Genomic DNA, 23,532 nt, shown 5'->3' with positions numbered 1-23,532 from the left:
AGGACACCCTGCACTATTACACAGTCTATCCGTCTTCACCAAACAGCCACTCCGCCACATCTGAAGCCTGCTTTACTGCTGCGGGGTTGTGGCTGGCACTAGGCTGTTATTTAAAACTCTTAAGAGAAGAAGAATTAGCAAATAGAAACCATGCTAGAGCAAACCTTGAGGCCGTGTGGCACTCGGTCCGCACCACTGTGGGATGTTTGCCAATGGAGGTCTGGAAAAATAAATATAGCTACAGTGTGCAACAGTTTCCTTCGTTTTAAAGGTGGCCACACTTCAGGATTGGTGATTTCTGCGCCTGTGGGATTTGAAAGCTATATAGTGCTTTGAACTAGTGATAGATCGGGTTAAATCTGGCCATTTTGAGATGATCAAATCAGCAAACAAACCACATTCACATTCTATTGACAGCTTTGTCAGTAGATAGTAAACAATTTGTGCATTTATTTATTAATCAGTTTATTTATTCATTTAATGCATGTGCTCATTCTTTATTTCTTTATTAATTAAATTATTTTATTTTATTTCTTTGTAAATATTGTATAAAATAAATATTAAACAGCATATATTTTTAAATAATTTTATGAAGTTTGCGTATCCCATTTGCTGTGATTAAATTTCATTATGTATGTACTGCAGGATTTTGGACAATTCGTAATTTAATTAAGATTCATAAATTAAATTCAAATTAAATTCCTGAATTTGAAGTAAGGTAGCAAGCAGGATGCAGAATTGCAATTGGAATTTTAATGTAAGAAAATGTAATTAAAATTAGTTCAAATTAAGTGTAATTTGTAACTAAAAAGCAGTTTGTTAAAAGACGACTTTGAATGTTGGCTTGATAAAGCCTTTTTTGAAAGTTTCGAAGGGAGATATATTGAAGGATAGTGGATGGGTGGGTAGATGCTGTAGAAATGTGTATTTAGTTGATATATTTCATTAGATTTAATGAACATTCGACAAGGGTGGAAGAGCATTTAATTTCCTAGTATGCATTAGCTGTGCTAATGGGATAGTTCACCAAAAAATTTAAATTCTGCTATAAGTTACAAACCTTCAAGTTGATCCAAATGTGTTTAAGTTTCTTTCTTCTGTTGAGCACAAAAGAAGATATTTTAAAGAATGTTGGTAACCAAACAGTTACTGGTAGCCATTGATATCCATAGTATGGAAAAAGAAAATACTATGGAATACTGAAATGCATACTGTCAACTGTTTGGTTACCAACATTCTTCAAAATATCTTATTTTTTTTGCTCAGCAGAGAGAATAAATTCCTACAGGTTTGGTAAAACATGAAGGTGAGTAAATGATGACAGAACAAATTTCTGCTTCTGCTTTCTAGATATACCGATATCGACCAAAACCCATATCTATCGACCACTAATGTGAACTCAAGGAAAAGAAGTGGACATGTGGGACCTGCTCTTCAGAACAAATTCAACAAATAGCAGTAGAGACTCTGCATGTCATTTACTGTGTAAGTAACATTTACATAAAAACTGTCCAAACTCCATTCGAGTGTCCGATACATTGATTGTTGGGTATCTGATGCTGTAGTTGGGAAAACATCAGGGACTCTCCGCTGCCGATGATCCATTGATTTCTCCTCTACCCGGGGATGAGCGGTTGAGAACACAGGGCAGGGCTGATAGCTTTGTGTTTGATTTGCAGAGTCTGGAATCCATTCACATACTCAAGGGGGAACAGGACTCTATCTCAAACAAAAAGGTCTTTGGGAAAATCATGTATAGAGACAGAGAAAGGGACACCATGAGTCATTCCTCATCTTTATCAGAAGGAGAAAGAGGATTTTATGCAAAAACCTCAGCGAGGTCTTTTTGGATTTACAGAAAGACAGGCACGTTCTAACAAAGAAACTTCTCTCCTCATTTGGTTCCTCTGAAAGGCTATAGAAACATCTAGTAAGCGTATATCTTTATCGGAGATGGAAAACCAATCAGTCTCCAATTTTACTGGGTTCAGTCACATCTCAATCGAGCTGAGGTGAAATAACCGTCTGTGCTGTACTTTAGAGCTAACAGAATACAGAAAGAACTGAACAGCCCAAAGCTCTCCTTCGGTTCTTTGTTTCTCAATCACAAACACCCACATCCTTCTTCAGACTGCTGAGCCTGTCCTTTTAATTTGGCCTGCCTGCATTCATTCCCTTTACTAAGTTTTAACCAATCCATCACACGTTCAATGTTTGCATGTGCACAGGATGTACGCATTAGTGCAGAGTTCCGTTGGATATGAGTGTACGTTGTTTGGAAGGTTCCGAGAGAGGCCAGAACGAGGGGCGTACAGAAAGTAGAAGAGCGTTGTCTTGCTCGAAGTTGGCAATTACAGACCGCACAGTGTCCCTTGGGGGTCCCGGGTGCACTCTGTCTGGAAGCCTGTGTTAGCGTCGCACAATACAGATGTGTGGGCAGATGCCATCTGGGGCTCGGAGAACAAAACCGAGTGTGGGGGCGCCGTTCAGGGAATTCAGTCAGGAGACCCGAGAATCCAGAAAGAGAATGGAAAATGATCTGACGGTAATCAATCAAAAAAACTGTGACACAAATGACCAAACACAACGGCCCAGAGCAAAGCCTCGCACAAACACACCCCTGCCTGTGGTGACTCCCCGCCCACCAGCCATAACGCGATCAATAGGCCTTCGCCAATATGAGCAGAAGCGATTGGCCGAGACCGCTAAAAAGCGAACCGCCTCCTCCTCGGCTAATTGCGCCTTTATGATTGCGCAGTCTTTCGTGCAGATCGAGAAAATAAAACGCCATTCTCTACGTCAAACTGAGTGACAATCGATGTTGGGCGCCCATCTCGGAACGCCAGATGCTCCTCCCGACTTCATTATGCTGGCCGAAATGGTTTCGCCGGAGCAACGGCGTCGCCACAAAGCGTTTCGATGGTGGCCCTAGAGACAAAGTTCCGAACGTCACCTGCTCCTCAGCCTAATGCTATTAAAAACGAGATATCCCAGAGAGGCCCCAAATGTATATGGAAAAGAACAAAAACGTCGCTCCTCTGGCCTATACATAAACAGGAAACGCTAGCTGTGGTCAGACAAATCCTGAATCTTAAAGTCTGAGAAGGCAGCGGAACATGTTTCAAGTCTTCATCCAATCCATTGAGACCAACTTTCAACCAGCATCTTTCAACCAGACACATTCTTTATTGTGAGGACTTGACTAAAAGTGCATTTTTTACCATCTGGCACTTTCCATGAATAGGGTATAAAGTGGGGCCTGAAACTGAAAAGTTTAGTTTTTTCTCAACAAATGTTAAGTGAAGGAGGTTTCTTCAGACAATGTTGAACATTAACCTGTAAATTTTGTTTTTAGAAAAGTTTGGTGCTCAACTCTGGTTGTGGGCGTCGTGAAATGATTGATTGACAGGGGCAGGAGAGGTCATGAAGTGTAGGCGTCCAGTTGATAAAAGCTTAAAGGGTCTCACCCTAACATTTAATAACTTTTAGTCTTTGCAGCAACACATAGTACTGAATAGCGACGCCCGGTTCCCGAATGAATCCTTTTAAAGTTAAGTGATCCGGTTCACAAAAACAGGCTGAGCAATTCTTTCATGAATATCGGCCCAAGTGGTTCTCGTTCGGACATTATAAACAGATCTTTTATTAACTGCCTATACGTCAATAAAAAAATATACGGCAATATGTTTATTTGAACTTATGTAATGTGCCACGCCAGGGTACCAATTACGCAATTGTGCCGAGAACTTAAAATAATTGCTGAATGGTTTTTTTTTTTCACCCTATTGAAAAGAACTGTTTGAAAGAAACGATTCGCAAAAACGAGTCGGACTTTTATCTCTACTGAAACTGTAGCACCGAAGCACTGCAGTTTAAATCTGAATGCAAAAGTGGTTTCCCATTCCTTTATATTTTATGATTTGTTCATGTTTGAAAAATAATTACTGGAGTACTCTTCCCCTGAATAAATTGTCTGTTAGTTGTAATAGAAGTATTTATACACGACCTAGCAAGTTTAGAAACTTGGCTTTTGATTGAGTGTTGTGGATGAGAGACAGGCTAAATTGCAAACACTAGAAGGCGCACTTGCTCTTCACACTATTTAGCTGTTTGGCTTAACTTTAATGACTTGCACGCGCCATACAGACTTATATGACGTATACGGCTATAATAATTATGATCACGGTATTTCCAATATATTATGGGCCATGTTCTGTATGTAAAAGTAGCATTTTAACAACAGCCAGTCTCTCTTTCTCCTTCTTTCTCGCGCGTTCTTTCACACGCGCACTCTGAATTATCTCACACACACAAGTGAGCGTGGGTTTTTATGAATACGCAAAAGACTGAAAGAAGAAAGACTTTTTTATATATATACTTATTCAATTCTTCATTTACCATATACCTGAAGAATGGGCTGGCTATTTACCCGAATGGACAGACTGTTGACTTTTGGTGTCTCGCTGTGACAGGCGCGTCAGGCAGTAAAGATCCGCCCCTCGGCGGTGTTCAGCTGCGCTCTGTGCATCACTCTCAAACGCTAATTCCACCGGGACAGACGCAACTTCGGTCCGTGCGCGGAGCGGAGGAGACGCACACGAAATGACACCAATGGCTGCGCTTGTGTTCACAGCGACTTTTGCGCTAATAATCTGGATACCGACTTTCGTATTAACCGCACGGGTCTACCCTCCTAATGAAGGTAAGGATTTACCAAACCAAGGGAAAATCTCTCCAAGAGTTATTTTTTGTTGTTGTTTGGGTTACGACATGGGACGGTATAGTGCACAGTGTATGACTGCCATCTGTTTTTGTTTTGTTTTTGTTTTTATTTTGAGACTTTATCCCGTCAGCGAAAAGGAATTATAACATTTTTCTCCGAAAGTCCCTTTGGGGATCTCCAAGTGCCTGTGGTTCCCAAATCCGCAGATCTAATGGAAGACTGAGGCATTTTTTTCATCAAACGAAGTTTAAACTCGGACTCTATTGGGAGTAAACACTCTGGTTCAACCGATTTCTAATTTTATTGGAACCTATTTTTTTTCCCCGCACATATATTCATTTATTCATTCATATTTCATTAAATGTGCATGGGTGACCAGAAAGGAAAATATAAGTAGTTCATGACTTATTTCCTTGGAGTGTTTTCACAAGCGAAATTTACGAAATTCAGAGACGCGCACGAGACATATAGGCTACAGTATAATATAGATTTACAGTCTCAATTAAATTCTCTTAAATGTGGCATTACACTGCACACTTTTAATTTTAATTATACTAGGGCTTTGTTGTGGTATTAAATATACCACAAACGCAAATTTGAAAGCGTATATGCATATATATATATATATATAGTCAAATTTGCATTTATTGCGTCTGCCGTCTGCTCATTTTAAATTCTGAAACCCTTAAAAAACACAAGCCTTTTATGTATTCTTTGCATGTTCATTGCACTGAATATTTTCCTCTCTCAAAAGACCTAATTTTGCTTGAGCAATAGCCAACTTAGAATACTGATTAAAACAATACATAATCATGCTCCAATCAAAAAATGATAAAAAAACATATTTTGACCATATATTCATTTGTATTATTTAACCAAATCCAATAAATAGACTTATGATAATAAATCGGTGTACATCGAGGAAATGGAGAGTATAATAACTTTGTGCAGTTGGGAACAAAAGCGTATCAACAGAAACAAGTTGTGACTTAAGAGGTAGTTTGAGCTAGTCATAAGGAGGTTGATGATCCATCTTAAGAGACTCACGGCATTTTGTCTTTCTGCAGTGACGCTGCTGGACTCGAGAACTGTGCAAGGAGAATTGAAATGGGTTGCGAGTCCGACGGAAGGAGGGGTGAGTCTACAGAGAACAGACAATGTTGCTTTTACTTTTATATTTGTGTGGATAACTCTCTATCGGCAACTCTTGAAGGTGTTTATTGTCTTGGAAATCATATTTGCACATGAAAAAGCAGACTAGAGAAATAAAATAACCTTTTTTTTTTGAGCACAGCAGATTTGCTGTTCCACACTGCATAGAAGAAGGTACAGGATCTAACTAAGGCCTCATGTTGTGCCAAAACCCCACTAAAAAAAATATTGATAACGGCTTAAGAGGCATCACACTGTATGCAATCAGTATTTTCTGCATTAGTGCATGAAGCACATAAGACTAATGAAACCTATACAAACATCCATAATTATAAATCCTGACAGATGAAATGGCTTTGTTCTTATAATTTGATGTTTCTTACAGACTGAGAAACGACTTGAGTTTAAGTGCTTGTGCTCAGGGTAATTCATTTAGAAATTTTGTGCTTCGTAATTATAATGTTCTTTTCTGTACATCATTTATGGGTTGGCGTCTTAAAATTCGAGAATTTTCTAGTGCTTGATGTACTGTACATTGCGTATGTGACAATGAAGATTTTCACAGATAGGCTGTGTACAGTATTAAGGCTATGTGCTGATGTTTAAGAATTTAAGTGTTAATATATGTATTTTTTTTTCTTTTAAATATATAAAGATATTTTTTTTAATTTTCCTTTGGAAAGGACAGTGCAATTTACCTCAAGTTAATTACACACACATTATGCGATTTATATAAAAAAGGTTTTGTTTAACTTTTTGGCCACACTAATATTCATACTTGATTATAATTATTATGCAGTTATAGCAATTAAATGTGTAATTATCTTAAGCACCTTGTATTTAGTCAGTATTATTGTTGGTGATATTGTGATGAATTAAATTATGTAGTCGGTGTAAAATGGATGTTCTAAACAAGACTTTTAAAAATATTTCTCAAAAATAGCATACGTCAATATATCACGTTAACAAAAATGTTATATAGTCATTTTTTCAAATGTTTCTTTTGAAATATCTAAATCAATCTGCTTGAGCATGCGTGAAGTTATTTATCAGCGATTTGATTGATTACGCCACAATTAGGCTTCCTTGTTGTCTCCGTACCACTTTGGTTGGTTTCAGGTTTAATGGTGAACTTGGCATTTGAGGAAATGTGGTGCCCCCCCCATCCTCTTCTGCTTTATCTCATCGACCCATTTGATTGACAGGGTCCCGACAGAGCCCCCTCCCTCACGCAAATGTACAGCTATATCGGTGTGACAGCTGGGATTTCTACACTTACGACTTACAAAGAGTAAAAAAGCGAGAAGAAAAGACAGCGTCATAGATCGTGACAGGCCTTTTCAAAACTCTCCTTCATTGCGAACGTCTCATTTGAAACTCTCACCAGCAGGAAGCGTCAAACTCTAGGCCCCATAGTTTTACAATGGCCTAATATGGGATTAATTGTGACCAGGAAGTCAGGGCGTTCTTGTAAATGTTGCTGGGAACTGCATTTGTTTGGTTTGTGTGCTAGGGTGTTTGTAATGGTGTATTATTATTGAAAACCATCTTCTGGCCTTAGTTTCAAGGTTTTTAAACTAACATCTTTCGCTCACTCACAGGGACCAATCATTTTACACAACTACTTCCAAAAATGACTGATTTTGAAACATTTAGAATGTTTAAATATTACTTGCTATTCTGATGTACAGAAATTGATCTTAATATTGTTTTGAAGAAATATATTATGCCGATAACAATGATAAATTAATGGCCAAAGAGTTTGTTTGCAAACTGCTTGTCCAAAATGGATTGTTCACCCAAAAATGAAAATTCTGTCATTTACTCACCGTCATATCCTTTCTAAACCTGTATGACTTTTCTTCTTCTGTGAAACACAAAAAGATAAATGCAACTGAAATATTCTTTGAAATATCTTGTTTTGTGTTCTGCAGAAGAAAGGCAGTCATATGAGTTTGGTAGAGCATTAAGTAGAGTAAATGATGACAGACTTTTCATTTTTGGGTGAACTGTCTCTTTAATTTTTGGAGCAGCACATGCACATAAGTGCACAGAATCTGGCAGATGTGTGATTAAATTCTCATTATCATATCGTAATCAATGAAATCATTGCATCATTGCAGCTGTTGGTCTGTGGAACATCTCCAGCACCGGGAATGGAATTGTGTGCACCTGCTGTGACAAAAGTCTCTCCAGTAGAATTTCTATAGGCCTACTTACCTCTCTGTCTTTCCCTTCGTCTCTCTCACAGTGGGAAGAAGTGAGCATCATGGATGAGAAGAATACGCCAATCAGGACGTACCAGGTATGCAACGTAATGGAACCCAACCAGAACAACTGGCTCCGAACAGACTGGATCCCCCGTGGTGGAGCTCAGCGCGTCTACATCGAGATCAAATTCACTCTGCGCGACTGCAACAGCTTGCCAGGAGTCATGGGAACTTGCAAGGAGACCTTTAACCTCTACTACTACGAGTCCAACAATGACAAAGAGCGATACATTCGAGAGAATCAGTTCACCAAAATCGACACAATCGCGGCCGACGAGAGCTTCACGCAGGTGGACATAGGAGACCGCATCATGAAGCTGAACACGGAAGTGCGGGATGTGGGAATTTTGACACGGAAGGGCTTCTACCTGGCGTTCCAGGATGTGGGAGCCTGCATCGCTCTGGTATCCGTTCGGATCTTCTACAAGAAATGCCCCCTCACCGTACGCAACCTGGCCCAGTTTCCAGACACCACCACCGGGGCGGACACCTCATCGCTAGTGGAGGTACGCGGATCCTGTGTGGACAATTCGGAGGAACGCGAGGTCCCTAAAATGTACTGCGGAGCAGATGGAGAATGGCTGGTGCCTATTGGAAACTGTTTGTGTAACCCTGGCTATGAGGAACACGGAGGAACATGCCAAGGTAAGAGCTCAGATAACTCCCTCGCTCCATTTTTTCCAACAGAGCGTTTCACCAGTCGAGATTTACGCACCTCCCACACCATGGAAGGTAAAAAAATACCCTGATCGCCCATCAGTGATACATTATATAATTTAAGATGAGATCATTATAAGAGAAGCTGACCCGGATGAACTTCTTCCCCCTCAGGGATGTGAGAGTTTACTCAGATGTAGACAGCTGGGTACTCGGCGGATCACTGTGGATTAAGCCAGTGTTGCTATTCGAGAGGTCTGGTTATGATTATGAATCGCCCTGTTTGATATCAAAACACCTCCCTGTGGATTTGTGCATGAGAAACGTTGGCGCTAATTATTTTGTTGGAGCAACAGCCGTGTGGTTTATGAGCAGAATCTGCTTAATTAGATCATGGGCCAAGGCTCTCGTACCCTTTTCGCTCTCATTCTCCTTTGCTATCTCTCAAGAGCATGTGCGATGGTTTTCAGTTCACATTAAAGGGAATAGACGTGATTGGCAAAACACTGAAAAAGCAGGAGAGATAAAAGAAGAAAAGGAGAGGATCAGATAGATTGCTTCTGTCACCAGAGGGCCATTTCTCTTTCTCCATGCCGGCTTTGATTCCCAGTGTCCGTAGTCAGGCCATACGGCATGGAAAAAGCAGTGATATACTGTTTGGGGTAAAGCTGAGGTCAGTGCAGGCAAAAAGGAAGAGCCAGAGGACATGTAGACAGTTTGAGCACGCCCTTTCTTTCTTTTCTGTCTGGTCCAGAAGAGGGTCATCGCTTGAGCAGGGTGATAAACGGCCGACTGGCCAGTCTAACGGCCTTTATTTATGAGCGCTATCTCAGCGGGCTAATTGCATGACAAATACGGGCTGTAATTTAGGGCTCCTGCGGGCTCAAGGGGGGCAGTCGGCATTCACCGCGGGCGATCTCTCTCAGTGGATGGGCTTGTGTGGGTGGTTGAAGGGGGTACACTGGGAAAGGCCATTCTCAGAGATCTGGCCGTTTTTCTTGGCCACTCTTTTATTAACGGAGCTCGCTGGCAGTGGCCGGGTTCCCCACTCGCTCCTTAGCTTTCCTTCTCTCTCCCTCTGCTCTCTTTTGCCGTTCAGATATGTTGAAATGAAGGAAAGAGGCTGTAATTTACTGAGAGCAGAACGGCGTTTCCACACAGACATTTGGTGGAACGATTTATTTAAATCACTTCAGGGCTTGCAATGATGATTTCATTACTCTGAGATATTTGGAAGAGGGCGTTTTTTTAATATTTCTGTTTTCAGGTTTCATTTCCCATCTCACACATCAATTAAAAATAAGTCCCAAAATCTGGTATGTAGAGGATAATTGTTTAATTTCTGGGTACTTGTCTGCACAGGACTGAAATATAACGATAGCCTGCTGGCCAAGAGTTTCAGGTTAGTTGAACAAAACCATCACCCATTGCTCTTTCAAGCCAATTTTACACTCATCGATCTTGCATGTCTGTTTTAATAGCTTGTATGTACATTTTAGAATTTAATGAAAAAATATATAGAAAATACTAAAAATGCATTTCTAAAAATACTGACCAGCAGAAAAAAAAGAAAAAAACTTATTGTTGAGCTTTGGTACCAATGTGAAAAAGGACCAATAAAAACAAATCGCAATTCATAAAGTATTTCGTAGCCAAATTCCAGATTTCAGTAAACAGCCTAGGCTCCTTTTTTATATATATCTTTAAACCATCTTCTTTATATCAGTTTTATTGAAGCTTGAGCCTGTCATCAATAGCTGATTAAGCCATCACATGCTGTCTTCAGCAAGGCAACAGGCAGTTGTTTCCTCATTGAAGCGGGTTCAAAAGGTGGCTTTCTCTCCCAGCATGCAGATGCGAGTCACTGTCAGTTTAATAAGTCTGTGTGTGCAGCCCAGGCCAGGGGAGGGATGCAGAGGTTCACCTTCAATGTGAGGGTGTAGGAGAGGGCGAGAACTTTCTCAATGGGGCGTCCCGAGGACCTTGTGAAAAAAGCCCATTGAAGATAAGGGATACAAGCCCCCATACCCCAGAAGGCCTCAATGGGAGCCTCTCCCCAATTGTTGGGATGTCGTGATCGGGGATGGGGGCGAGAGGGGAGGAACACTAGACAGGGTCAGGGGTGACCCCTGGCTTTATCCTCCTCTCCCCCTGAGAGACGGGGGTCATGGACGAGATTTATTAAGACGTCAAAATTTTGACAGCTGCAGCCTAGACGGACAGGTCCAAGAACAGAAGAGCGAGAGAAGGCCACAAAACAGCCGCCGTTTGGTTAGTGAATGGAGCGGAGACTTGGCCAGAGGATTTGGTGTCTTTTCTTCTTTATAAGAGTTTGTTGTTTTCTCACTGCTCATCTGCTGTGTTGAGTAGGAGGTGAGGACTGAGAGGAAATCTCCGCTTGTTAGTGGGCGTCCGGCGAGCTGGAGACGTGTAAAAGCCCGCTGAGGTGCTAGGCTGTAATGGAGAATGACAGCCCGCTCTCAGTGTTTCACTACACTGTAGACGTAGTTTAGTGAAACAGCACGACAACATGGAGAAAAATCCAACCAACTCGAGTGAGTTTTAGCTCTTTTGACTAATTCACCCTAACAAAATGTACTATGGTATTACTACAAAAATATATCCTCATGATAGTATCTTGTAAGCATAGTAGTACCTTGGTACTGCATGTCAAAATGTCCAAAAACCATAGTAATTTTTGGTACTTTTGTCATATTTACATGGTATTTTACACACGTACCATAGTAGTATCATGGAAGTAACATAGTAAATGAATTTATGCACCATGGTATATGTCAAAGCCACCACACCACAGTAGTACCTCCACAGTAGGAAGTGGTAAAACTGGTAAATGTCCAAAAAACATGGTAATACCATGTCTAATAAATTATGGCACTACCATGATACTTTTTAGTAAGTGATACTATGGTGTTTTTGATGTACCATGCAATACAAGTGCGATAATGTATATCAAATTACCATCTGATACACCATTCAACCACGGTGCTGCCACATTATTTTTTAATGGGTGCTAATGTAAAACAGCTCACGCATATTTAAGTAATTAGAAAGGATAAAGGGTTTGAAAACTAGAGCATGATGGGAAGGTGTGATAATATGAAACACTGCTCTTTGAATCAGAACAGACAGCAGCTAGTGTAACTAGAAGGAAAACGATGCTTGACAAGACATTATTTATGTATGTACACTGAGATAGACTCTCAAGAGAATGGCGTTTGTATCGACTTTACAGAGCAAAAGTACATTTTTGCTTTAATCACACATTAAGCAAATTGGTGTACTTGAGGAGAGGTATTGATCTGGTTCTCATGTGTTATTGTTGAGGCACAGCTTTTTTTCCCGGTGTAAACTTTGCACCTTAGCACCTGTATGCGGTTGTTTGTGTGCCTAATTAGAAAAAGCTTGCATGTGTATCTCATTGCTGTCATAATTATGAGCAGGTGTATGAGACTCATCATCCTCAGCTGTGAGTCGTTTTTGCTCTTTTCTTTGTTAAACAATAGTCACCGCCTGCCAAAATGCTCCTACCTATGAATATTCATCACTTCCTTTTTGCTTTTGATGGCAAGCACATATGTTGATTCCTGTCACGATCCTCCTCAGTTCTCCCCTATGAGCCCCTCCATCGTCCCCTGAATGGACTGTCAGCTGTCCTGGGAAAGAGAGATGGAGAGAGGTGCCCTTTGATATCAAACAAATACGTTATTTGCATATTTCGTCCGTGAAATGCAAAGCCAGCAAACTTGTCTCTCAAAGACAATGGGCGGTTCGTCTGTTCAGCAAGAGCGAGCGAAGGTTGGGTCCATCCTCTTCGCTCTGTGATCATGGCAGCGTGCTGTATATGTTTGAAATAATTTGGATAATATGTTTCGCGTGATTAAATCCAAATCTTTTGAATCGTCCGAGTCTGACGTTTGCGTTTCACATGCAGAGTTCAGACGCTCCGGTCTATCTGCGTCGCTCTCTTGCTGTCTGTATGTGTGCAATTGCTTGCTCATGTGTGTGTTGTTCTCCTTGACCTCTTCCTGTCCATCATCATCCGGTGCTCCCATACGGAAGCTCCCCTGACAGCTCGCAGCCCTTCAGTTGTCATGTTGTGATGGATGCACCGGGGGCGGAAAACGGCCTGAAGGACAGAACTGGTGGGAAGGGTGAGAGATAGAGGTGACTGTCCCCCTCTAACAGACTGTTAGCATTCATGCTAATAAAGTTTAGGTCATATATGACGTGACAAATGCCTTTTTAGTGTTCGTTCAAATGTTATTTGATATCACAGCATTCAAAGTACCACGGTATTACCTTCTGATACAATAACTGTACCTTTGTAACATCATAGTAATTTCTGTATTCTTATATTTTAAGCTTAATTTTGGTATTTTAACATAACAGATAAATTCACAGCATTTCTCAGCAGAGACTGTTGAAACTGTTGTGACTGTTTTGCTAATGCAGATTAGCCAAACTGTTTGCACCCATGCTAATGCTATTTTAGGACTGAGATGAGGTGACAAATGTACAGATTATGAGGAAAAATGTGGTATTACCATGGTACGCTTCAAAGTACCTTTTAAATTAGGGTGAACAGATGCTGTTTTTTAGGAACCTGTCCTCAGAAATATCCTCTTCTTACTATGCGTTCAAGTGTGTTTGTAATCATTCAGAACAATAGTATACATCAAAATACCATGGTATTCTGATACCATCATTGTACATTTTTGTAAGGTAACATTTCTGGATATTTTCACTTAATCTTGATATTGTATTGTCATTGATAAATTCAAAGGCTGCTGAAACTACACGCTAATGTGAACTAGCCAAACTGTTTGAGCTTATGTTGTTGTCTGTGTTTTCCAGGAATTTGGCTGTCCCCACTTTGTTCAAATAGTAACTGTTCAATACCATGGTATCAAAGTACTATAATATGATACCATCATTTTTCTAAGGCAAAATGTCTGAAATACTCAGATTAAGTAGAAACTATCCAGTGTCCTTGATAAATTCACAGAATTTCCCAAGAAAGTCTGTTGAAACTACACACTAAGCATTTTTTTGCTAATGTGAACTAGCCCCCATTCCCTTTTGAGAAATTCTGATAGCGCTAGTCTCATCTCTCTGGTGTTTAATTATATTTTAATTACGCCGTCTGGCACACATTCATTACCGGCGGTCTGGATCCGTTAGATCAGAAGAGCTGAGCTGAGCACAGATCTCCTTTAGCATCACCGGTACAGCGGTGTGGACAGCGCTGTCTCAGCGCCCGCATGCCAGGGTAAATATATTTTTTCGAGTGGATGAGCCTTATTGACTCACTGCTCGAGGGTCTGTCCTCCCATTCTCCCTGATTAACTCAGCATCCATTTAGACTCTGCTCTCCACACATGCTTCATGCCAAAGGGTTTGTGTTCATTTGACAAGATGTCCATCAACGGCGGACATGAGCGTCCAACCCAGCTACTTTATGCGATCCTCCCCGTCAGTTAGTGCCTGGCTCCTTTCTTTTCCCGCTCCATACATGAAGCCTTTAAGTTGGCTTCCACCCAGAAAGGGTCATAGGTCGGCCTGAGCCTGTGTCGGAGGCAGGAAGGCCCAAGCCATCATTTTCTTCTGAAAGAGTCGTTGAAGCTGCTGACCTGTTTTATGCAAGAGGGGCACGGTTAACTTTACAGTTAGCATGGCTGCTGTGCGTCTTTGTCTTCGGGTTTGATTAGGACGCTGCCAAAATTTTCTCTTTACAAATGCACCAGATGGAGCCCATGAATGCAGTTGTTCTTTTCTACTAATGAAGTGTTTATGAAGGCCTAATATGAATGGTTTGATTCATGATGATTGATGTCACAAATTAATCTTATTGCAAGCAACTCAAACTAAATGACAAACCTTTTCTCTGCACTGTGAATGACAAGAACTGAAGTGAGTCGGTGTTTTCTCACTTAGGTAAATATGTGAACGTGAATGAAAGAAATGTTATTCATAGATGTGCACAAAAGCACTTTTTGAACTCTCCATTGCACAAACATGCATACTCGGCAGCATACTCAGGGATTCCTGACTGAAGTGCTCTTCGCAAAACTCTCTCTCGGCACTTCTAGATAGGACGTCAGTTAACAGATGTCAATTAGCTGAGAGTGTGTCTACGAGAACGGGAGCTGGAGAAAGGACAGACTTAGTAATGGGATTATTTCAGGGGTCGGCAGACCTGTTTCCACAATGCAAGGCAACACTAGTGATTAGCCCGGAGGGGTCAGAGCGGCGACTTCACAATGCACATTAATACTGGTAATTATTTGGAGGGGTTGAAGCATGGCTGAATCTAATGCTCGCCATTAGACTTGAGGGTTTATTCCATTCCTGGGGTTTTCGTTAGAGTGGATTGGTCTCTCTCAGACCAGCTGCTGTGGAAAAAGCCACTCGGATTGTTACTGAACGCAATTAGTTTTGACTTTATGTCTTTGTTAGCGCTGAGAGAAAGACACGGGAAAACGGGAGGGAAAGATGAAGAGCATTTGCTGAAGCACTTCTGTAGACATAAATCTCACCAAGGAATTTCAAAACATAGGAATGGAAGCCTTATATAGAAGCAGTGAAATGTAGCTACATGTTGTTGCTTAGAAGTTTTTCTCGCTAAAATGTAACTGTGAAATCACAGTAATTCATTGTCCTTGAGGAGAAAAGGCTTAGCTACATTTTTAGCTTGACAGTAGCTCAACGGTTTTCAAAACTGCCGCTTTTTCAGCTGCAAATTTTCATTAACTTTTTCAACAAGTGTCAGTTTAGCTTGACAAAATGCTGTACTGCTGTCACGTTGAATTGCAAACTGAAGCAATTCTCAAACAAACTAACAAAAATGTTCATTAATTAATTTGAAAAGTCACTGCATGGCAATTTCCTTCTGTTTTGTAACAAAATAATGCTAATGTACGAAGGAATTTTTAGTTTAATTTATTTCTGATTATGTATATGTTTAATAATTTCATCCTAAATTGGATTATCTTTACATAAATTAATGATTTATTTTATTATTATTATTTTACATACATTTTATAATCAAACTATAATTATAAAGTATTTTACTTAAAAATATAATGTAATGATATTTCTTTCTGTAATAGCTTCAGTGTAGTTAGCCACTTTTTCTTAGTAGCTCGTGTAGCTTCTTTTCTCTCTCTTGTTTTTAAGGGTAGCTTGACTGTAATTTAACCTCTTTTAAATCATGAGTAACATGACGTGGCAAGATAAAGTTTCAGATGGCTTCCCCAACACTGCACAGTAATAATACCAATGTTCTGTCATGTTCAGAGCAGGTGATACGAGATGAAAACTGTATATTTTTCCAAGTGTTCACTAGAAAGAAGACTGTAATCTGAGAAGTTATTTTTTTATGCAGATAAAATGACCTTCCATTTATACATCATTTAACATAATACACCCACTACAGGAGAAGATTTCTTCACAACGTTTAAACCAATCAGCTAGGAAGGAACCAAACTCATGCATTTTATAATTAGCACGCTCACACTCCTCTTGGCATGTGAACGACCTTTAACAGGATTACAATGTTGTGGGCCTCCTCTAACACATGTGGCTTACTTAAATAAGCTGAGTATGTTACTCTCAACAGACTCCCAGTGCATTTATGTGTGTGTACACACAGACTTTCCCAATCTAACCACACTTGCATTTCTCTCATTTATATTTGAACTCCTCAACCTTCCAACACGAACACACGTGACTGAAAACAAAGCAGAAAACTTGAAAAAGAGACTGTTGCGAAGTGTAATTCACTCATCGTTGCTGTGGTGTTGACACATTTACCCTTTAATATCCTCTCCTGGACATTAATCCGAGAACCCAGAAACGTTTTCTGCTCGCTCACCACCTCATCCGCACACACCTCTGCTCCGAGGCACGAGCTTGTGGCCACACACTCACAGTAACCACAACCCATAACCCTTTGCATGTGCATTCAGTATGTCTGAGGAATTCTTGCGCTGTGTCGAATTTTGGCTCACTTGAGAGAAAGAAATCTAGTCTTAATGTTGCTTATTTTCACTGTAAGTTGTTACTGCTTTCTTTGGCTCTGATTTGATGCATGTAATCAAACCGTTAGATTTTATCCATTCCGTTTGAGATTTAAAGAGTCTGCCTGTTTCTCCACTGCAATGTTCTCCATGTCATGAGCTGTTCTTGGTAGTTTTTTTAAGGCACAGATTGCTCGCTAAGCAAGAGCGGCCATTCAACGGGCAGCATAGTGCATTCTCCCTGTCTTTGTGTGGCAGCCTCCCTTTGAAGGCCCTTGGCTAAGAGGAGGTGGGGGACTGAAGCCGACAGCGAGAACATTAGCATGTCAAAAGCTCCTAGAATCAATAAGGGCCTTTTTCTATCTCTCTTTTTCCCTCTCAGTTTCTATCTCTCTCTCTCTCCTGCTATATCTCTACCCAGAGGCAACGACCCTTTCTGGAATCAACCAGCACTGTACAGACCTTCACTTCATTTGTCCATGTTCACTAAATTTAGCATAGGTGCTGTCTGGAAAACTGATGCTAGAACTTCCCAAATTTAGATTTTTAGTAGAGAAAAAAAACAGAAAGTGATCAGGAAGAGACAGTGGAATAGGATCAGGAGCACAACTCAAACTTGCATTTTCCACATGCGCACCACATTTAAACCGTAGTTTCTATTTTAAAACGTACATTTCTTAAGGGGTTTGTCTTGGAGAATTTCTTTTTGTCTTCACCATGAGCTGTCAAAGCATGTCCCGCCGTTACTGGCTGAGACCCAGTTGAGAGTAGCCCTTTGCAGTCTCTGCGGTCTGGCCGCTGAACAAAACAAGTGGACGGGACACGACCCGTTCTCTGCAGCATCAGCTCTTCAAGAGAGCACCACTTAGCCAGGGTTCACGCCGAATGCACCGCCCCGACCCCTTCTGCAGAATTTAATATAGCAGTCCAGAGAGAGCCCATTGCCAAGCCTGCTTGAAGCGAGTGCTATTTGCTAATGATTGTAAGAGTAATCCTGCCTGTGAGATGTGTTGAAAGAGACAGACAGGGCTGAAGGGGGTGGTTTATGGAGTGCCAGAAAAGCAATTGCGGGCCAGAGCATTTGCAGTGAGGGGAAAAATGTTGGCTTTGCAATGAGGGGACAATGATTCTGCACCCTCTGAAGCGAGGCAATTATGACCACGAGTGAGTAGTGGAAAAAGACACAAACAGAGAAAAAAGTGAAAGTGATGAAAAAAGAACAAGAGCCAGAGAAAGTGAGAGTGAGAGAGACCTGAATAAAGTCAAGGAGAATGTAATAAGTGAAGAGAAAATATCTTTTGGACATGGGATGTAAAATTATACTACTATGGTTTTTGAGGTTTTACCTTAGTAGTACCACATTTTTGGAAGTATTTTGATATGCTATGGTCTTAAAGAAAAGTACTATACTGCTGTCATAGTATCAAATACCACAGATTATAATGTAAATTCCATATCAGTACCATATTTTAAAGTACCATAGTATTACCATCTGATGGCATCACTGTAAAATAGTTCCATCATAGTGCTTTTTTTGTTGTTGTGAGGGTTGGAGTACAATGCAAACAGTGTTGTTATTGTTAACTATAAAAAGATTTGTAGTTGTAGCTTATTGAATTAAAACTTATATAAAGTAAAATATTAATATTAGATGAAAAACTTAAATGTAAACACCTTAAACAAAAATAGAATAGAAATGTTGCATTGCAACTAAATTAATATAGTAATTTTTATTCAATTATTCAAAAAAATTCATGCAATTATTGAAGCTAATTCGAAAAAAAAACAAATATTATAATAATATATAAATAATACTAAAATAACACTGCATGCAAATACCATGGCACATAAGTTCCAGTACTATGGTATTTACATTGTACACCAAATGTTCAAAATACCATGAAATGTTAAAAACAACAATTAAATAAAAGTAGTACATTATATTCCTATAGTCTTTTGAGGATGTTTGATACGGTAACTTTGTCTGAAGAATATTCCTTAATAGCTTATTGGCTTAAATTGTGGTCTATACCTCATTTTACTACACAACGTTCTTAAATATCTAACACTACATGTTTTAGCGACATGAGGATGAGTAATGACTGAATTTGCATCTGTCAGATGAACCTTGCCTTCACATACACACACATTGCAAGGCAGCTCCTCCTTGTTTGCTATGCAGGAATTGTTAGGAATGTGAGACGTTTGGCCCCCTGCCTCTCTCAGCTGCCCGTTCCTCTCAAAGGACAGTAGACAAGACAATGAGCTGCATTTCAGAGAGACTTCACCTCCACATCCCTGCTGCTGCTCTGTCCCTACCCCCACTGCGGACTGAACGGAGAAAAGAGTGTTTTCTTGTCACCTGCCTGAGCCAACCCTTCATAAAGGACTTCCTGAAATGCCGTGAGTGTGTGTGTAGGTGGAGTTCCTGTCTATCAGATCCGAACCACTGGCTGGGATCTTGATATGATTCAGAAAGACCTACCCTGGAGTTGTTGTCTATGCTGCTTTGCCCCCTTCTGCCTTTCCTTCAAAGCTTTACGCAGCTCTCTATATAAAACGCAGCGACACACACACACTTCTGTACAGCAGATGGCCACGTAATAATTTACCTCAGAGCGGAGCTCTCGCACATAAAGGTTAACACACGTCCTTTGTGTACGTTCGCCTCTAGCTGTACCTCCATACCTTACTTCAGTAAGACCTTGGGACTGTCTTTAGAAAAGTTTGAAGAAACTTTTGACAGGTTTGTGGGGATCAGAGAGCGAGAGAGGGCAAGGGAAGGGTACGTCGAAGCAGAGACAGACAGAAGAGCGATAAATAAAACCTAGGCGAATATATGGAGATTAAAGCCAGTAAGCTTTGACGCAGCTTGGCCCCTTGCTGACAAACGAGTTTCTCAGGGGTTAGAGCCACATCAATCACGGCATCATCTCACACACTCACGCTGCGGTGATGAGGAATGTTTGCATGCAGCGAGTGGATCAAGGTATATCAGTCACTGCAGATGTAATTAATAAGCAGAAGAAGGCGGGAACCGATCAATGAGGGAATTGGTGTGTTCGTGCTGGAGGGCAGAGATGATAATTGTCTTTCTTTTTCTCGTTCTGTTTTTTGCTGTACTTCTTTCTCAGTTCATTCAAGCATAGCATCAGATAAGAGTTAAAGCAGTGTTTGAAAAGACTTGGGGAATTTTGTGGAAGTAATGTGTAGAAGAACAACCTTCATTTAAATGAGAATATATATCAAAAAAATACATTCTGTAGAATATAATATAAATAATACTTAAGAATTAACAGTCTATATTCTGTTAAGAGTAAAATAATAAGCCTGTGAAGTGACAATAAGTGTGAAGGAGAAGCAAAGAACTGCATAAAAGGCAATGAACTACATAAATGTCATGAAAAGTCCCTGATATTCTGGCATGAACGTGGTAACTCGTGAGATAATGTGAATGTGTGTGTGTGTGTGTGTGTGTATGTGAGGTGGATTAGCCGCTGTTGATCCTCCTGAGCAGCGGCTTCAGAGATAAGCCAGCATCATAAAAGTGTCATAAATATGTTAGCCATTAGCTCACGCAGACCCACAGGTCTTGACTTCACTTTCACTGCCTTCGGCAAGTGAGTCTGTGTGTGTGTGTATGTGGGTGGATGTGTGTGTGAAAGAGACTTTCTTTTTTTTTCTTCAGAGAAGCAGCCAAATTGTCCAATATGCTCAAATTCTAATCAATTTCACATTTCCTAATTTGTGAAATTGTTTAAGAGCATCACTAGCTGGGTTTTGACATATTTTAATGCATAGAAAATGTTGGATACACTCTTAAAAATAAAGGTGCTTCATGATGCCATAGAATAACCTTTTTGTCTAAATGGTTCCATAAAGAACCTTTAATATCTGAAGAACCTTTCTGTTTCACAAAAGGTTCTTTGTGGTGAAAGAAGGTTCTTCAGATTATAAAAAGGTAAGGAAGAGATGGTTCTTTAAAGAATCTTTGAATGAATGGTTCTTTGTGGAACCAAAAATGGTTCTTCTATGGCATCGCTTGAAGAACCTTTTGAAGCACCTTTATTTTTAAAAGTGTATAAACATGCAAAAAAAATGTAATGTAGCAAAATGTGCAAAAAATATTATTTATTTAAGACCTACACTTAAACTGCTATGTAATCTAATTTACTGAAAAAATTCCTAGTTTTTTCCGTTTCTATTTCCGTCCAATTTCCAAGTGAATTTTGTACTCTTGAACACAAGTTTGGAAATTTACACACAAAATGTTTTTACTTTTTTTTTTTGCATAAATTAAACTAATAACAGCATTTTTTTAAAGAAAAAAAATGGACAGAACCGAGAGAGAGATAGACGGAAAGAGTCTCACTTCACTTGTGTGTGTGAGGAGAGAAATATAACCTGGCAGAGTTAAGTCAGTGTTGAATTTCCGAGAGGACACACACACTCTGAAGACCACCCAGTGCTGAAGCTTCATTCCCTCTCATTTTCCTGTCCCCCTCTCTCGTCCTTTTCTTTCCACTTCTCCTCACATTTCTATTTATTTTTCCTGCAGTTTTACCTCTTTGTCCGCTATTTATTTATTTGCAGTCGTCTGAATAGAAACCACTGATGTTGACGCAAGTATCATCAGACCTCTTTACGTGTCTAACCGAACGTCCTCAGATTACATGCATCTAATTGAAGTCCTTTTGTCCCGCCTGGAACATCTTTCAATGCTCATAAACCGCCACACATACCTTGTAGAATTCCATAATTCATTCGCTTCCCAACACGATGCCCCAATCTGCTTTTGTCCTCAACTCCACCCTGAGTTTTGTCTTTCTATGCAGGACAACAGGTGACTGTTTTAAGGTCTAAAGCCCACAGAAAGCATTCAGAGCTCAGTCTGAGAAGGTGTCTTCATTGAGGTGGACATTGTCCTCATGTTGGACGGTAGGACGAGAGCGTTGACCCTGAATATTGGGGCATGGACTGGTAATTACGACCCTATTATGTCACAGGCAGTAAACTCATCTCTTCAATCGTCCACCGGAGTGGACAATGAGACCGTGATTGTCCTGCTATTGTCCAGCCCAGTGGTCATAGGCTTCATGGAGAGAGAGTGGAAAGGTCAGATCTGTGGGGGGGATGAGAGCTGTGTGTGGAATTGAAACCAGGAGCTGTTAGGGGTCTCATGAGGGACCTAGGATGGAGGACTTAGGAAGGGAGGGGACAGCTGGTCGTCTTCCGTAAGGGTCTGGGACTGAGAAAACACTCAAGCAGGTGGAGGGTGTTAGATATCCTAAGTGCTTGAGAAAAGTGCTACAAGTCAACGAGTGCATTCGCTTATAAACAAGACTGAAACTCCTGCACTCGAGGTCTCTTGATCTCTCGAACACACCTCCAGTTTCCTACCATGGTTTTAAGCTTCCCAAGAATCTTCTTCAATTAACTCTGTCCTCCAACCGGCGTTAAGATGATCCAAAGCTGATCAGATGAAACCTCCAGCTCTAATTCCCATCATTCCCCTTCAACTCATGGCAACAAAGCACACTGTCCATTGGAGGTCGTGACCCAGGACTGCATCTCTTCTCCCTGAGCTCTTTCTATCTTTCCATTCTTCACCCCCTACTGTTGTTTTATGGATCTTGTTTAGAAGATGACAAAACTGTGTTAATCTCCTCTCAGAAGATGTACGTTAACTCTCTCCTCTGATCAAGTGTGCTATTGCGGCTGATTGCGAGTGATTGGCCCCTGGGCAGACTGTGATGGAGGGAGAAATGAAACAGAGAAATGGAGGAAAGTGGAAGGTGGTGATTCCCGAGGGCAAGCGCTAATGCGGCCCCAGGGTTCCTGACACTTATGTGAGATTAAAAGAATTGGCCAGCAAAGAGAGAAAATAAGAGAGAATGAGGCAGAGAGTGATGAGGGACACTTGTTTGAAGTACTGTCTCTTGACCAATGTTGTGGAAAGTTACTTTTAAAAGTAATCCAATACGATATTGCGCTACGTCATTAAAATGGAACTAATTGTGATACTTAGTTACTTTTTATGGACAGTAATGTTGTGTTACTTTTTGTCACCTGAGCTGGGCTTGTTTGTTAATTTTCAAAAACAAAAAATCCAAAAGTTATATTTTTGGCAACTGTAAAGGCCCTTTCATACCAAAAGTGAAATTAGCCTGAAGGAACTGTCTATGCCTCTGCATCTCACTCCTAGTTTCTCTCAACATAGGGAGACAGGAGAGGCGTCAGTGAATAAATGGGAAAATAAAGTAGTTACTTGAAAAAAGTAATCTAATTATGTAACTCGCGCTACTTGTAATGTGTTACCTCCAACACTGGTCCTGACCTGCATCTTGTCTGTCCTTGTGACCCTGGACCACAAAACTTTCGAAATTGAGATTTATACATGATCTGAAAGCTGGATAAATAAGCTTTGATGTATGGTTTGTTATGATAGGACAATATTTGGCCGAGATACAACTATTTGAAAATCTGGAATCTGAGGGTGCAAAAAAAAATCTAAATATTGAGAAAATTGCCTTTAAAGTTTTCCAAATGAAGTTCTTAGCAATGCATATTACTAATCAAAATATATTTAAGAGTAAGAAATTTACAAAATATCTTCATGGAACATGATCTTTACTTAATATCCTAATGATTTTTGGCATAAAAGAAAAATTTATAATTTTGACCCGTACAA

General features: G+C 40.3%; 1 protein-coding gene across 5 annotated transcripts in view; it reads left to right on the top strand.

Moving 5' to 3' along the window:
* Positions 1-4,457: 4,457 nt before the first annotated feature.
* epha4a (eph receptor A4a) overlaps positions 4,458-23,532 on the top strand; it is a 39,432-nt gene continuing 20,357 nt past the window's right edge. Inside the window, exons 1-3 of one of the 5 annotated variants that reach the window (XM_058753437.1) lie at positions 4,458-4,702; positions 5,791-5,858; positions 8,127-8,790. In XM_058753437.1, the coding sequence (XP_058609420.1) occupies positions 4,603-4,702; positions 5,791-5,858; positions 8,127-8,790 (832 nt within the window). In that variant the 5' untranslated portion in view covers positions 4,458-4,602. The remainder of the gene's footprint in view (positions 4,703-5,790; positions 5,859-8,126; positions 8,791-23,532) is intronic. The other 4 variants (XM_058753406.1, XM_058753414.1, XM_058753422.1 and 1 more) reach the window with 4 other exon arrangements.

This window comes from Onychostoma macrolepis, chromosome 02 (assembly GCF_012432095.1).
Source record: "Onychostoma macrolepis isolate SWU-2019 chromosome 02, ASM1243209v1, whole genome shotgun sequence".
Classification (NCBI taxonomy): domain Eukaryota; kingdom Metazoa; phylum Chordata; class Actinopteri; order Cypriniformes; family Cyprinidae; genus Onychostoma; species Onychostoma macrolepis.
Note: the sequence above shows the minus strand (reverse complement) of the source record. Positions and strands in the feature narration are given on the sequence as shown.